This window comes from Lepisma saccharinum, chromosome 26, assembly GCF_977018435.1.
Source record: "Lepisma saccharinum chromosome 26, izLepSacc3.1, whole genome shotgun sequence".
NCBI lineage: Eukaryota > Metazoa > Arthropoda > Insecta > Zygentoma > Lepismatidae > Lepisma > Lepisma saccharinum.
This window is the reverse complement of record NC_139254.1, coordinates 23113104-23130603: the sequence shown is the minus strand read 5'-3', so window position 1 is coordinate 23130603 and position 17500 is coordinate 23113104. Positions and strand designations below refer to the sequence as shown.

Sequence of the window (17500 nt, the reverse complement as noted above, 5' to 3'; positions counted from 1 at the left end):
AATAATGAACAGGATTTCTCGCAAGCCATGTGTATTTGATTACATAGACTTCATTCTTACATTGAACAGAGAATAGGCTATGGTAATTATTGTGAAACCAGAGGATAAGGTAGACTAGCAGGGAATATAAAGAACTCAGGTTCAAGTGATAGCGGAGCCACAATTGTCACAACAATTATGTACAGGAATGGGCAAAACAAATAATAGGATTTGAAAAAGCCAGTATGATGTAAGGAAAGGAGGAATTTATAGGAAAATAATGCTGACACAGACAAACATATACTGCTTACAGTATAATGAAAAATCTGATTTTGTGAAGATGTTCCATGTGACAAAGCATATCTGGTGGCTGATTGCTGAGGACTTTGAGCAGTTTTGGACCGTTTGCAATCATGCAGGTCTTGCACTGGCCTTAGAGTACCAGATTTTTTTTAGAGGGGTAGGGGGCACTGCTTACTGCTAGTGTTGGGTGATATATCATCTAGACAATATATTGCAATATTGAAAAAAATATTGACCAGGCCATATCAACTGGACGATACATCATTATGATATTTTGACAATATATAGTCATTGTGTCGAAAATATATCATCACAATATTTTAGCGATATATATCATATGGAAAAAATATCATATTGTATTGTTTGTGACAATATTTTCTTGACGATATATCGTGATATCAAATTTCTGATATCATCCATCCCTACTTATTGCAGTTCTATGGAACTGTTCCACTAACCTTATGTTAGTCGGGTGGACTTTTCCAGGATATATTAACCTCAAATAGCGAGGCAAGATCCTTTGGCCAGTAACAATGACTCAATACTTTAAATATAAGTATCTAAGGTGAATGCATATTCTGTCCACTATGATGCCAGTGATTATTAACCCTTTGCAATCCTACATCAAGCACTGCTCGATATCAGATTGCATTCAGCAGGTCCTATGCAAGCTGTCTTCGCTAACTACCAGCACTGCCATCTGTTGAGCAAGTAAGAAACTAATTGTATTTTTTGTAAAATCTGATTGACGGTAGTTATGTATCATATTATACACTCCTCACAAAATGTTTGGAATATTGTTATAGTGGAACCACAAGCAAAAAAACCTGTGCAGACCCGCGGCTCCTGTACATCGCCTCCCATGGGTTGGGGAGTTGCAGAGTGGAGCATGCTTTCTTATGGCCTGAGCTGAAAGGAAGAAGGAAAAGGTGTGCGCAGGCTTTTAGCGGAAGGTTTTTTACCTTGTGGTCGCTCTATATATTAGCCAATAGCTGATAGACACGGCCTTGGAATGCAAGAACACATTGTATCTGTCTGGTGACGTTCTCATCTTTTCGCCGACATATGCCACCGTGCATATCAATTATTGCCTAATAAATAATACTCCAAACTTGTTGTACCTAATATAACATTATTCCAAACTTTTTGTGAGGAGTGTATAAGTTTATTTTACAGTGTTATGTCCGCATGCAAAGGTACCAGTTTGTGACCAGGAAATAAGGGATTTCCTTGAAGATTTCAGAATTCCAACAGTGAAAATGAATCTGCTACACACGAGATCAGTGATTCATCTACTGATGCAGCAAGTGCTATTTCTGAAAGAGATACTGACGATGAAAATGATTTGTCCAATTCTCAGTCCAAGTGGAAGTTGTACACAGAAAATACAACAAAGTCAAGTGTTTTCGGTTTACAGTGGTGGTCTTAAGAATAATGGGCCACCACATAATGAATTAGACTAATTTTAGTTGTACTCTACAAAATTATAAACACTTTGTACATATAAAAAAAAAAACATGAGAATACACGCTCAATGAAATACATAACCATTATTGTGTTCACAGGAAAAGCGAAAATAACATTTTTCAAGCTATTTGTGTCCTCCTCCGTGGACGTGCAGTCTAAGGTGCCGTGCCTTGGACTCCGACTGCAGGTCGGCATGGCTTTGAGTCTACCTGGGTTTCCTGCCTGTGTACAGGACCGGTGGCAACCCACCATTGTGAGGAAATTGAGGACCTACGAGTGATTAGTGTAACCAGGTCTGGGAAATTTCCTGTAATGGCTGAGGGTTCGATGTGCTAACCCAACGTCACCCCATTACCGGTTGAAGATCTCCACACCTCTAGGTAGGACTGTGGGAGACTGGCAGTCGGGAGATAGGTCAAGGCCCTTCCAGGGCTGTAGAGCCACAGGTTATTATTATCATCAAGTTATTTGGGCTTGATCTTTTAACAATTTACATTGGACCTAAATGGAAAATGGACTTCAAAGGGTTAATGGCAAACACACCTGAATCTAACTTGAATCTGTTTTTTTGTGTAACCACATACCATGTTGTCATACTACATGAATTACATCCTACTATGTTACCCAAGCCTGAATAAAAGTAAGTATAAAATAAGAAAAGCAAACTTACTTATCATAAACATTGGTAAGAAAGTTGAGAGTAAGCTGCGTAGATAAATCTACATCCCATGAATGATCAACCTCCTTACGAGCTGCGAAGAAGAAGATGTCTGAGAGTACGGCTTCTAATTCGGTGCAATCAAGGTTCACTTCATTGTTTTTGGCACACAGCTGGTGGTGGTCAAATACACTGGCTATCACTCCAAGTCTCACATACTGCACTGAAAAAAAATATGTCTGTAAGTAAGTTTAGTACAATTAGGACTACCCTCGTAATTTAGATATCCAAAATTTTGTTTCCCAAGAACAAATTGTCTCTTCGCCGCTCTAAAGCAACTTTTGGACTGTAGCCACAAGCTATATTCAACACGTGTCACTTGCAAATAAACTTTCAGAAACAAATGCAACCTTTCGTTCACCCTGGGTGTGTGTGAGGGGGGGGGGGGGAGGGGGTTTGTTTTAGCAGCTTCTTAACTACAAATCAGCATGCCATGTACACATGCACTATTTAATTCTTTCTCTTGAACACCTTTTCTTTTCTCTGTTGCTTGATATACAAGGCATGCAGCTTCAAATTTGAAACCCATTTTTCCATAAGTGTAAACAACAAGTATGAATTTCTTTGTACAATATGGAATCACACCAAGAAAAACATAGTGATACCATTATTTAACCTTCCCATCCTGGTGTGGCTTCTGTAAGGGACAGCCAAATTTGAAATTTCATGTTTCTTTGTTTATTTTGAAATTTGTTTCTCTTACAAACCAAATTGCTAGCAGAATGTGCTTGCAGGCTGATCGTTACTGGACAAGATGAAGTATGACTTATAATGTTATAATTAGTAGCTTCCAAGGTACTAAATTTTCATTGTATAAAGTAGAGAATTTCAAAGTTCATACTGAAAACGGTTCATTATTTGGTGCAAATACCGAGAAAAAAACTCCGCATTATAAGGGATAAACTGATTCTGACACTCAATATTTCATATCTCTAAAAAGTTTCATCATAGAGCATAAATTGATATAGGTTTGGCAATATTACACTGTAAGGAAAAAACTAATAACCTCTCCCCTTCCCATAAATATGTAAAAACTGTTCCTGTAATAGTGGAAAATATTTAAGAATATTTAAAGAAATTCCTTTACAGCATTTTCTGTTAAATGGCCCTTTAATTATAAAATAATAGCAGTAACTACTACACTATCAGAACAACTTGGCTATTAATTTGAAATACTAAATTCCAGCATTCTATCTTCTTCCTCCTATACTTGTGGATATGCGGTGGACTAGAATTTTAAGTACATTGTATTAACACACACAATCACATCAGGGTGGCTACTCTAGGACCATGATAAAATTCAAGTATACTTTCCAAAAATTCAAGCAGATGTTTTCTCCATTTCAACCTTACATATTGCCGCCTCTCAACATACACACACAAATATCTTAATAATATAAAGAAAGGGTCTATGTGATTCCAACATCCAAAAATTCTAATTCAATTAAACGGTATACATAATATAATTAAAATATTTAATTTAAGGTGCTGAGTTTCTATTTGCAATCAGAGGTGCAACCACGAATTTTTTGTCTGGGCAGGCAGGGAAAAATTGCCAGGATAAACATACTAATACTAATAATAATAGTATTAATAATAATGTTATTATTATAACATTATTATTGATTTGTTTTATTTTACTTTGCTTCTTGTGCTGATGAATGGACACTCACAAACATCCATGCTCAAGCTGGGATTCAAACCCGCCGGAACCAACATTGTTATTATTAATATTAGTAGTAGTATTATTATCAAAGATGTTATTATCCTCATCAATTATGCAAAAAGGGGGTAGAAGTTGCTGCTAAAGCATTTGTGTTCGAACAAAGGATGTGAAATATTTTTTCAATACGTTCAATTTCACATTAATAATGGAAAACAAGCACACAAACTTTTTTTGAAAGACAGAAAATGCTTGATAAATGCATTCCAACTACAATTCTTTTTTACATTAACATGTACAGATCATTCCCTGACATTCGCTACGAGACTCGGTGGCAAGTGGCCCAGCATCAGCGCTTGTCTTTCCCGATGAACGGGGTCCGCCACAGTCGGTAGAGTCAGCTATTAAAATTACAGTTTTCATATTGTGTATTAACCTTGACTACAGAAGGTGTTGAAAATTATGTCCCTCTGCTGCAACACATTCCTGGCATCTCCGAAGGAAATTGGCATTTACACGTGCAAGTTCATCTACTGTAATTCTCCCGATTTTTCGTACATTACTCTCTTTTAACTCACGGATGGTGTGCGGATTGTCTTTGTATACTTTATTTCCCCATTTTTCTTTCCACTTTTATTCAGAACTGACCCTGTTACTCTAAACATTTTTACAAGGTTTAATATTAGCGACTGTCACGGACCCGTTCACCGGGAAAGACAAACGCTGATGCCGTGCTGCTTGCAGCCGAGTCTCGTAGCGAATGTCAGGGTATGCTCTGTAAAACTTTAATGCACGATATATGTAAATACATTACACAACTAGGGATGGCCAGATCCGGATCCTGGTGGATCCGAAATCTGGATCCGGATCCGCGGAATCGGAATTTTCAGATCCGGATCTGGATCCGATACTTTTGGATCCGGATCCGTTTTGCCATCCCACGTGCGCTTCTTTGGAAAGTAAGAATGTGCTTATACCATATTGTTACCTGCTAATACACACACACATATATATATATATATATGGTGTGTGTGTGCGCGATTTGTAATTAATTAATACACTTACAAGGGAGGTCTAAGTCTCCCCCTCCGATTTCCATGAAACTTGGCAGGTGTATAGAGCCCCCCCTCCTCAAATGTCAAGATGAGGAGAAATTGAAGTGGGGATCTGACCCCGAAACCCCATATATGGCATAGGAAGAAACAGGGGGCATAGGGCCTCTCTATATACCTGTCAAAAATCATGGGAATCGGAGGGGGACACAGGGGTCAGATGATCCCCACGTCAATTTGTCTTCATCTTGACATATGAGGGGATTTTGAGCCCTAAAACAGTTTTTAGCTGAAACAAAAAAACACATATTTCTTCCTTTGGGCCCCTCTATACACCTGCCACGTTTCATGGAAATCGGAGGGGAACACAGGGGTCAGATCCCCACTTCAATTTGTCCTCATCTTGACATTTGAGGGGAGGTTGCCCCCTAGAACAGATTTTTTGCCGAAAAAAAAACAAACATGTAGTTCTTCATTTGGGCCCGTTTATACACACACCTGGCAAGTTTCATGGAAATCGGAGGGGGACACAGGGGTCAGATCCCCACTTCAATTTGTCCTCATCTTGACAATTGAGTGGTTTTTGCCTGTAAGACCGTTTTTTAGCTGAAACAAAAAAAACACGTAATTCTTCCTTTGGGCCCCACTTTACACCTGCCAAGTTTCATGGAAATCGGAGGGGGACACATAGGTCAAATGCACACTTAAATTTGTCCTCAAATTGACATTTGAGGGCGGGTTGCCCCCTAAAACAGTTTTTTAGACGAAACAAAAAAAAAAAACACGTATTTCTTCATTTGGGCCCGTTTATACACACACCTGCCAAGTATCATGGAAATCGGAGGGGGACACAGGGGTCAGATCCCCACTTCAATTTGTCCTCATCTTGACATTTGAGGGGATTTTAACCCTAAACAGTTTTTTAGCTGAAACCAAAAAAACACGTATTTCTTCCTTTGGGCCCGTTTATACACACACCTGCCAAGTATCATGGAAATCGGAGGGGGACACAGGGGTCAGATCCTTACTTCAATTTGTCCTCATCATGACATTTGAGGGGGTTTTGCCCTGTAAGACCGTTTTTTAGCTGAAACAAAAAAAAACACGTATTTCTTCCTTTGGGCCCGTTTATACACACACCTGCCAAGTATCATGGAAATCGGAGGGGGACACAGGGGTCAGATGATCCCCACGTCAATTTGTCCTCATCTTGACATTTGAGGGGGTTTTGCCCCCTAAAACAGTTTTTTAGCTGAAACAAAAAAACACTTATTTCTTCCTTTGGGCCCCTCTATACGCCTGCCAAGTTTCGTGGAAATCGGAGGGGGACACTTAGATAACCTCCCTTCTTAGTCTTACACTTTGTAATTATATAACACTGCATATATTATAATGTTTTATTTTAATTTGTAAAACTGTAACTGTAGAACAATTGTATAATTTTTGTAAAACAATTCTATCTTGTTATATGTGTTAAAGGTTTCATCCTGGAACGGAATGTCTCACATTTATGTGTGTTTCCATTTCCAATACATTCGAATGAATACATATTTGTTTCAATGGCATTTACAAAATCACCTCTGACATTTTATGTTAAACAAGTAAGATTATTTTTGTGCACGGGTGTGTTAGCCGATGCATAGCAAAGTATTTTAGGAACAACACTTGAAAAAAAATTCTTGTAGGACTAACTAATGAAAAATTTCTTTGTAATCTAAGATCAAAATACCTTTTAAGGTGTTGTAATATTATAATGGGATTGAGATAGTTCCGGATCCGACTCGGATCCGGATCCGAAACTTTCCGACCCAGATCCGGAATTTTCAGATCCGGATCCAGATCCGTAAGTTTTGGATCCGGATCCGAACGGATTTTTCGGATCCGGATCCGTTTGGCCATCCCTATACACAACCAACTCATCCATCTCGCAATAAACCACCAGCAAAAATTACATAAATTGTCTCTCAAATGTGCACACTTACTTTCCTCAAAACAATTGTTCGTGCATTTAATAATTTACAATACAATGCCTTATGGAGAACAATGAAATAATGCAACCAAAGCGAGCAAGAATATTTTTGTATCTAATTTTTTGCAGGCTGAAATCAATATTGATTTAATAGGGTGCATATAATTTCACGGGATGCCAATGCATTCTCTCTTTTACAACTTTTGTGCCTCGCCGATAGTGTAGTGGTAACATCGTCACCTTGTGATCAAGGAGTCACAGGTTCGATACCTGGTGGAGGCACATGGCACCGTGGTTCGGATCCCACTTTAAACTGCAGGTCCAGTCCCGATTAGCCTTTCTGTGCTTAAAGTGGACTTAAAACCATAAATTAATCAACCAATTTTACAACTTTTTCCATTTAGACAGTTCGGCACCCAGGCCCGACTTCCGCCACCCCCTAGCTATGGTTATAAACTTGATAAGACTAAAAAAAAAGCAGGAATTGCGAGCGCTACAAGCAAGAAAATTATACAATAATAACTTTTATTTGCATTAAATGTGAATAAAAAAAGGTAAAGTGTACCCCTGTGCATAGCACGACGCCATGAAGGCGTATAGGATGGTGTGGGGGTAACGCCCCACACTTTCTTGATCCTGTCGTGAGTGGGGGTGATGTGATCAGCATCACGCCCCTGACCACCTTTACCCCCCAGGGTTTCCCCCAGGTACCCATGTTATTCGACGCTGGGTGGGCGCCGGGGCCGCTTCCAACGTTAGAAAAGTTCCTGGATTTGAACCGGCCAGGGATCGAAACTGGGACCTTTAGCATGGTAGTCAGACGCGTTGCCGACTGAGCCACCGTGGCCACAATGTGAATAGGATTTGGATTAATAAAAGTTGTAATTTTTCACGTCTACAGAGAAAAATTCAAGTAGAATTCACGCATAATTCCCGGAGCCAATAATTCATGAATAGTTTTCGGAATTCAAGGAATTCCCAGTGAGTAGCCAACCTGCACATGCACATGGGCTAACCATTCTCACTTAAAGAAATTTGTTTGCTTATTTTTACAAGATTGAAAAAATCTTTGTTTATCTCTAATATTAAGCTAGTACACTTGACATGCCTCAACATTGAGGGCAGATAAGAAGACTTTCACAAATCATTGTAGGGAAGGGGGTTCAAAGATGAACTCCTGCACACCAAAGGGGTAGGCAATCCCATGATATTAATGTGATATTGTATACTAGAAAACAAACTTTCCTGTCCACGTCGCTGTCCCTGGACAGCTGCCTTCAAATTATCCAAATAAAATGTTTCAAAATTCAAATTACATATGAATTTTTAATATTGGTTTTAACAGAAATTCCAAGGAGAATAAAGTTCTGTTCGAATTATCCAATTTTGAAAAGAGTACACTGTATTTGGACTGAGTAAATAACAGTTATAGGAAACTGCTATAGGGTATTTAGATAGGGTATTTTACACTGACAGTTGAAAACATAAAAATGCTGAACATTGTGCTGAACATGAAACTTCATTTAATTTTGTGCTAACAATGAATGACAAAATTGCATTCTATCATCAAATAACAGCTTCTTTAAAACTCTGGTCATCTCATAAGTAAACTTGTAAAAACTATTGAAAATTAATATGGCATTCTGATAATGAATTATACATTAACATTTATGAAACAAACATACATTGTTACAATCGTTATCTGTATGGTGGAAATTGGTAATAAATACTGGTTCAGCATTAATAAAAATTACAATAAAAAAATAAATTTTCTAAAACTACTTACAATGAAGACCCTTTTGTAAAACTTGCAGTTTGGCAGCAGTCCGGTATGCCGCATACTTTATACTGTTGCATTCTTGGAGAAGTCTCTGTATCTCCTTGAAGTTCATACTCTCCCCATGTGTCATTTTATTCTTATGGCTGGAACAATCAAAAGATATTTACTTATTATTATGAAAAAAAACAACATCTTACTAAATAATGCAAGATTATCTTCCACAAACATAACATATTTTTTAAAGATTATTGTTGGAGGGGCATGCCTCCATGCCCCCTTCACTAATAATATCCAAAGGTGAGGGCTGCTCATTAACTTCCACTTTAAACAATCTAAAGCACACAGTATATTGGAACACACCTTTCATTTACCATGCACTCCTTCACTGTCGGGAAGTAATATTTGAAGACATAAAGTGCATCAATTTTGTTCAAATACAACACAATTTATTACAACTCATATCCTTTATTGTAAAAAATACACAGTGAATGATAGTTTAATATTTTATGTTAACAAGTTCTGAATTTTAAACACTGAAATATTAATAAAACTAATTGAATTTATACTTCAAGCAAGCCATAGAATACCTTCTGTCAAAAAAGTACCGGGAATTTGTAATTTAAAAGGCCCACGCTTATGATATTTTAAAAATCTTTTTTTTCCGTAAGTTGGTAGCACTGTACTTAATTACTATGCCATACATGAGTGCATCTGTCAACCAGTTTGTTTACAGCATCTGGTTGAATCAGTCCACTTCAGTAGTGCATCACGATTTTTACAATGAACGAAATTATTGAACAAAGAATTTGCCTTAAATTTTGTGTTGCGAACGGAATTTCGTGTGCTGACTCACTAAAAATGTTAGAAAAGACTTATGGTGAATCAGTTTTATCAAAAACACGGGCTTACGAGTGGTACAAAGCGTTCAAGGAGGGATCGTCGAAGACATGCCTCGTTCCGGATGACCTTCGACCTCTTCAACCGATGAAAACATCGAAAAAGTTAAGGAAATTGTGCTCGATAATCGTCATTCCAGCTTAAGAGAGTTAGCTAGTGACCTTAACATCTCTCACGAGTCTGTTCGTTCGATTTTGGTGGATATTTTGGGCATGAGACGCGTCGTCACATGGCTTGTTCCAAAAGAGCTGAATTTTCTTCAAAAACAGTACCGTGAGCAGGTCTCCTTAGACATGCTGGATCGTGCCAATTCTGATCCCACATACATAGAACGCATCGTAACTGGTGACGAGACATGGGTCTACGAATCTGACATGCAAACAAGTCAACAGTCGTCAGAATGGAGGACAAAAGGAAAGCCAAAACCGAAAAAAAACGTCAAAGTTGCTCAAAAGCCAAGGTGATGCTCATTGTTTTCTTCGATATTCATGGTTTGGTGCATCATGAATTTGTTCCAGAGGGACAGACGGTCAATAAAGAATACTATTTGGCCGTATTGAAGCGTTTGCATGAGAAAATTCGTCAGAAACGGCCAGATTTGTGGAAGAACAATTCGTAGATTTTACACGATAATGCCCCATTGCATAGAGCGACAGTTGTGACCGAATTTAAGGCCAAAAACGCAATAAATACCATCGATCAACCACCGTATTCACCAGATCTGGCCCTGTGTGACTTCTTTATGTTCCCAAAACTAAAATTGCCACTCTGGGGTACACGTTTTGACTCGATTAAAGCCATAAAGCAAAATTCGTGGAAAGAGCTGAAGGCCATACCGGAAAGCGTCTATAAATTTTTTTTCCAAGACTGGAAAAAACACTGGCATATGTGTGTTGCATCAAATGGGGCCTACTTTGAAGGCAACAAAATAAATATTGATGAATAAATGAAAATTGTGCGTTTTATTTAACAATTCCCGGTACTTTTTTGATAGAATATATATTCAATTTTTAAACTGGATTCTCTAATAACTGACAAGTATAAAAGCTTGTAATGTTTCTCCAAGCCTTTGCAAATTCGTCTTACTTATCACACACCATATTGAGCTCCGTACCACCCTTCATTTGTCTGATGTCAGGATAAATGCTCTTAGCATAAATAATACCTTTTTTGGCAAAGCCTCGAAAAATTACAATGTATTAATGCTATGATAAAGACAAATAAAGGGTGGGGAGGAGTTCAATGGGGTGTGCGATAAGTGAGTTCTCTTGCAAACCTCGTGGGGATCCACGGACCACAGGTTAAGAACTACTGCTCTAACATATACATTTTATTTTCTTCACGAAACGCAAGTATTTTATGATATATCTTATATTATACTTTTAATATACATAACGTGAGTAAGTCGCACATGCCTTGAAAATGTGAAAATACAAGAGGCAGCCAAAAGGTTGACCAAGAATGAAATGATGTAGAACCATGAAATTTCCTTGCTATTGCACTTATTCACCTTGAAGTTCAACACACTTGGCACATCATGTCTTAAGTTTCTTTAACCCTTCTAAAAATAATTTATTTATCTGGTCTGCAAAAAACTGCTCTTGCAGTTAGATTGTTAGCAAATAGGTAATAGTCAGATCTGGTGAGTAGGGTGGATGGCCTATGCAACAACACCCCAATCCTTCAAAACAGCCAGTTTCTTGGTACCCTTCCCTGAGGAACCATTGTCTTGCAAAACAGAAGAGCTTTCCACATTTTCCTCTGCCAAGTTCTTTCAACAACTTAAATGGAAAAATAAGTTATTTTGCAAATTTGCATATTACACTATGAAATGTGAATTGTGAAAATGGCTGATTTCTTCTTTCTCTTCTAGGTGATGTGAAAGATGCTGAGTACTGAAGAGAAAATAGCTGTGGTGAGTGGACGTTCGCGGGAATTAAGCTTCAAAGAGGAGCAGGCGACGTTCAAAAGGAAATTCTACAAACCTGCACCAAACCAGGGCTAATATCAGGCCACTGGTTCAAAAATTCAAGCGAACAGGTACTGTGGGCGATGTTAAACGTTCAGGAAGGCCCAGCTTAGCAGCCAAAACCGTCCAATGGGTAGAAGATGCCATCAGCAGAAGACCGAAAGCTTCAACAAGAAGGCTGTTGCTACCTCAACTAACTGTGAAAGATTATAGATTCCCCCCTTAAAAAAAAGTGGTCATACCACCTTCAGGTGGTGTACAACTTAGAAAAGGATGACTGTGCTTGTCGCGAAACAATGTGTGAAAAGCTGTTACAGGCAGTGGAGGAGGAGAGTTGATAGAACATGTGTTGTTTGGTGACGAAGTCACATTTCACATGTGTGGAACTGTCAAATGACACAACTACAGAGTGTGGGCCGATGAAGGGCTACAAGAAGTCCTCCAATGGGAAAGAAACACCCCCAAAGTCAACTTGTTGTTGGGGATCATGAAGTCCAAGGTATACGTCTGGTATTTCTTTCTAGGACACACAGTGAAGGGCAATGCTTAACTCGATATGATGCAAGTGTTCCTTCAGCCACAACCGGAGCCCCATTTTACTTCGCAAAGACTGTTCGTGCTTATTTGGAAGCTACGTTTCCAGGTAGGTGGATTGGTAGGGGATCACATATGGGCACCATGATCTCCGGATCTCACACCTCTTCACTTTTTTGCATGGTGCTTCATCAAGTTACAGATGTACAGGGTGAAGATCACCTCCCTTCAACATGACACTGGCAAAAGTCTTAAAGGTGCTTTTTGAAAAAGTGTGTTATTGAGATTCATGTGTAGACATTACAGGTTTTCCAGACTGGTATACAAACTGGGAGTGGTAGCATATTGCACTACGATGTCAGGGATCCAAGTTTTGAATCACTGCCTAAATGTTCTTAGCGAGTGCTCACTCACAAATTTCATCATATCATCATGCATCCTCATCTTGGCGATTAACCAAAAGTGAGGGAAGTAAAATAAACCAAATCAATAAGAACACTTTTCGGTAACACTTTACTATACCGGAGACGGATTTCTTCAAATTTACAGGAGAAAGTACTTACGCAAATCATTTTCTGTAGCGTTGTTGATGTTCGGGAATGTAGTTTTGATCCATTTTAATGCGGATGCATGTGGTTTTCTAAGAAAATCTATTTCCGACGCGCTATTACTGCTGCCGCCATTTGCTTTCTGCACGAGAGCACAATACGCTCCCGTATTGTCCGTATATGCTAAATTGAACGAAAGGAGTGCTTATGGAACATAACCTAACAGGCCTAACCTAACCTAGTAGGCATACCTCGTCCCCATGATGGTTCGTGGGGCTGTCGTGAATTTTGGGGCTAATGTCAATGGTTTTTGGGGCTGCCCGTGGAAGGTTTGTGGGAAATAAGGAACAACAGTAAGTACTCATTATTGTAAGAAATAGACATTATTTTCGTTATAAATTCATTATTTCACCTAAAGAAATGTTCCACAATGCAGAATAGTACGTTAGCAATGTAAAAAATTGAGAAATAAATCATTGATAGGTGTCTCCGGTATAGTAAAGTAGTACCGTACCAGATTTTGTTCAATATATGCGGTAAAATTTTGATCTCCGCAAAACGTATTTCTTCAATTTTCCAGGAGAAAGTACTTACCAAACCGAGTTTCTGTCATGGAAGTGTTTTTTCCCAATTGCTTAATTTATTTCGCCGTTAAATCATCTATTTTTGAATATTAATGTCTCTCCGATGCACGAAAGCTGTTGCCTCTATGCCAGGGCGCGAAATTTCCGGTCGCCAGGTCGCCATTGGCGACCAAAAGTTTGGGGCTGGCGACTAAAATTTCGTTGTTTCAAATATGTGTCAAACACGCCCGAACATCTCCATCCAACGTTCGTACATGGTTTTGGAAAGCGAGCCGATTGAAAACCCCGCGTCCACTCAATGCCGACACCATCTAATCGGCACAACAGTTCTGCAACTGTTGGGATGCTACCACTTTGCATGCACATGCAACCCAACCCAACCCATTTTCCCTGCTTTGCTTTTCCTCCACTCGGACTTGAGGTGGGGAGGGGAGGGGTAGAGTGGAGCAGACCGTGGCCCAACCGAGACTCCTTGCTTGTGCACGGAAAAACCCTGTTTTCACAGTTGTGAACTGCTCTCGCGCGTGCCAGTGTCCAGTCTTTGTTGACAAAAGAATGCGATAAATGCACTCGTGAAGGTTGGTTGACGTGGTAGTAAATTATTTCTGTTTACCTATTTTTTTTTTTTTGGTTCGGTGGTAGTTGCCTGTGAGTGAAGTGGTTCCAGAGAAATACATACATCAGCCTTCTGATTGATGGATGTGTATGTTCGATACGTGGATGCAAATGATTGGTCACATCAAGGAGGACATTTTAGGAGTAATAGAGCTTCCAAACTCTACTTCTGCTGGCTACTTCACAGCCATAACTGATTATTTAGATAAGGCAATAGGTTCAAATAAATACAGAAACAAGTGTTACATTTTAGGCTTGGGTACTGCAGCAAATATGGTCGGGCACAAATCTGGATAGGCTGTGCAAATTAAAGCTATTTGTAATAAAATTATAAATATTCACTGCCTTGCACACCGTTTGCAGTTAGCTGTGCTGGATGCGTGTCGTGAAGTTGAATATCTTAGAGCATTTGATTCCGTGATTAGGAATATTTTTCAGTGTTATCATGGCTCTTCTAAAAGACTTCACCTCTTGAGAGAAACGGCAGAAGTTATAGAAGAAATTCTAAAACTGAGTGATATCCACACTATTAGGTGGCTAGCCAGCAAGAAGTGATGTAAGAGCTCTCTTGCAATCATGAAAGCTTGAATAGGTGGCCCATGGAAAAGACAATGATGGCGCTAAAGCTAAGGGTTTGCTGAAAAGTTTGAAGCAATTTAAATTTGTTAAGCTTCTGTACTTCCTTTTCGATTTCTACAGGAAATTGAACCCTTTAAGCGTGGCACTATAAAATAAGAATCTTTTGATTGCATCTCTGAAAATAAGAATTGAATACTGGATGACCTACAATCTAATGTTGGACCAAGCAAACAAGATTTCTTGGACCATGTATCCATTTCAGGGAAGATCAGGGATGTGCAGCTCACAAACATTCAAAATGGAGAGCAAGAGTTTCAGACTGTTAGAGGAAACTTAATTAACAATGTGAAGGTGTACATCATAGAAAGATTGCAATCTATATCAACAGATGTGATTGCATCTCTGCATGTTTTCGACACTTTGGGTCCGCCTCCCAAAGAAAATATTCTTCAGTTTGGGATAGAAGAATTAAAGAAGCTCTACATGTACTTGAACCCGAGCCTTCATAATGAGAGAATGGATGTTCTGTTAGCAGAGTGGACAGAATACAAACTTTTGTTTCCTTCTCTGACTTTGAATCAGATGCTGGAGAAAATTCACAGTGAGTAGTGTTCAACAAGATTCCCCAATTTGCTCTAGATTTTGGCATTTTGTGCTGTTCTACCAGTGAGCACAGTTTCATGTGAGAGAGGTTTCAGCTGTCACAACAGACTCAAGACTACTTAATTACAGGAACTCTCTGAAGATTGAGACACTGGATGATTTGCTCCGAGTTTCTGTAAATGGACCCCCCACCCCCCCTGTCAGAGTTTGACCCAGCAGCTGCGATTGATAAGTGGTACTTCAGTGCAGAACGACAGCGCTACACAAACATTAATTCTTTTTAATACTTGCTCATATTTTTATTACTTATCAATATAAAATAGTGGCGACCAACGATTTTAGTCTGGCGACTGACTTCAAACTTGAAATTTCATGCCCTGCTCTATGCCCTTCCACTACGTGAACCAAATGTTGTGTGCATTCGATGATGTAACCCCCGGTCAGCGTTTCCAACCACAGCGTTGTTTTGCAAGAACATGACAATTTTAACTGTTTGCCTAACCTTACCGTGCACGGTTCGTGGGGCTATTTATCAATGGTTTGTGGCGCTACGTGCATGTTTTCAAACCCGGAAAAAAATACAAAATCAGTAACACGAGAGTAGGTATTTTTCAGTGAAGAAGGTTGGAAACACTGCACACCCACTGATCATAGACAACGCTAGTCAAGATTTGCCCGCCATATTGTGTAACACAACCAAAAAACGAACGAACAACAATTACTCGATATGTTGAAAATTGAAATTATTTTCGTGAAAAAACTAAATCCCACCTTCAAGAATCCTTAGCAACGCAGAATACGTAATTACCAATGAGAAAAAATAACAAAATTAAGGAATTTCAGACGTTTGGCGGAGAGTTTAATAAATATTTCACTTTCTCGAGGGGGTACGAAGAGCGAAAAGATGTCAATTTTATGGATAGGTCATACTAAAATTATAAACAAGAGGCAGGCTCTTGTAGTAACTATTATTCCTAAAAGTTTACACTTTTCAAATTTCAGTTATGTATAATTAATAAACTTTGCTAACTTATCTTAAGCGTCTAAAAAAACTTTCATTCTTCATGGTTACGTCAATCTGTACAATAAACTTTCATTCCAAATTCAAATTACAATAAGAGTATTGTGCTTGCCACAAATATTACGTTTTAATGTGAGTTTGTAAAGAAACGGAACTATACAAAAGAATCGTAGAACTATTTCACATAAAGAGTATAACTTCGGTTTTTTAAGGGAGCACCAACATAACATTTTTATGGAGATTGAAATTTTGACATCCCTCCACCAAGAAAAAAACATTGGAAGAAAAGCGAAAATGGAGAATTATCGAAAGTTTGGAAGGCCAGCACATTTTAATAAACCAGTTCTTCTACTGTGAAAACACAAACTACGCAAGACTTACCTCGTTTATTTTGGCGAAAGTATGATTAAATCAACTTGTGTAAACATTAATTCAAATACATACACCGGCTACCACAGAGTACATCCTCCTCATTCTTCTTCTTCTTCAACGAATATAGTAATACGTTGTGTTTTATACAGCGTATATTGATCCACTCTTTGTCAGTGGCCCAACTAGACGGGACAAGGAGGGCATTGGCTCCACCCATGGACGGAAATCAATTCAAGGGGGTGAAAACATTCAAGTAAAAAACAAAAGAGACTAGCAGAATCTAAAACTAGCAGGACAAAAGGATGCTCAAGATGGAATTAGTTTCCACGTATTTCTTGCATTTTCTCTTCCAGAGGGTCAATGAATTACCTCCCTCCATTTCATATTTTAAACAAATAAAAGTAGCTACATTTAGTAAAATTTTCTTGCTTGCTCCGCTCTCAAAATCTGCTTTAACTTGCAGTCTCGTCTGGTTCAGAGCCGTAGATAGGGTGCGGCGGAAGTCGGCCCTGGGGAGCCGATAGGCCCGTAGCCATAGAATTCTTAGTAGGGAGGGGGGGGGGCGAAATCTATCCTAGAGGGGGCAAATTTTTAATATATTGTGTCGCATTGGCAGATATATCAGGGTACACAGGAGCACTTGCCCCGATAAGTGACGGGAAAGGGATGATATCTTGAAACTCCAACGAACAAAAAAAAGTTCGAGCAACATCAAATAACAATATTTCGATAATGACCTTTCGGACTGCCAAATAATACATAGATGAGGTTTAACATAAATAGGCTAATCAGGACTGTATCTACTTGATATTTACAGGTCGATAATGTTAATAGACGATTAATATGT

General features: G+C 38.8%; 1 protein-coding gene across 1 annotated transcript in view; it reads right to left on the bottom strand.

The window, feature by feature from the left end:
- LOC145979403 (dystrophin-like) overlaps window positions 1–16751 on the bottom strand; it is a 56561-nt gene extending 39810 nt beyond the window's left edge. Inside the window, exons 1-3 of the mRNA XM_083112273.1 lie at window positions 16663–16751; window positions 8938–9074; window positions 2420–2630 (exon numbers count right to left, since the gene is read on the bottom strand). Coding sequence (XP_082968399.1) covers window positions 2420–2630; window positions 8938–9061 — 335 coding nt within the window. The 5' untranslated portion in view covers window positions 9062–9074; window positions 16663–16751. The remainder of the gene's footprint in view (window positions 1–2419; window positions 2631–8937; window positions 9075–16662) is intronic.
- Between the last annotated feature and the right edge of the window lie 749 nt (window positions 16752–17500).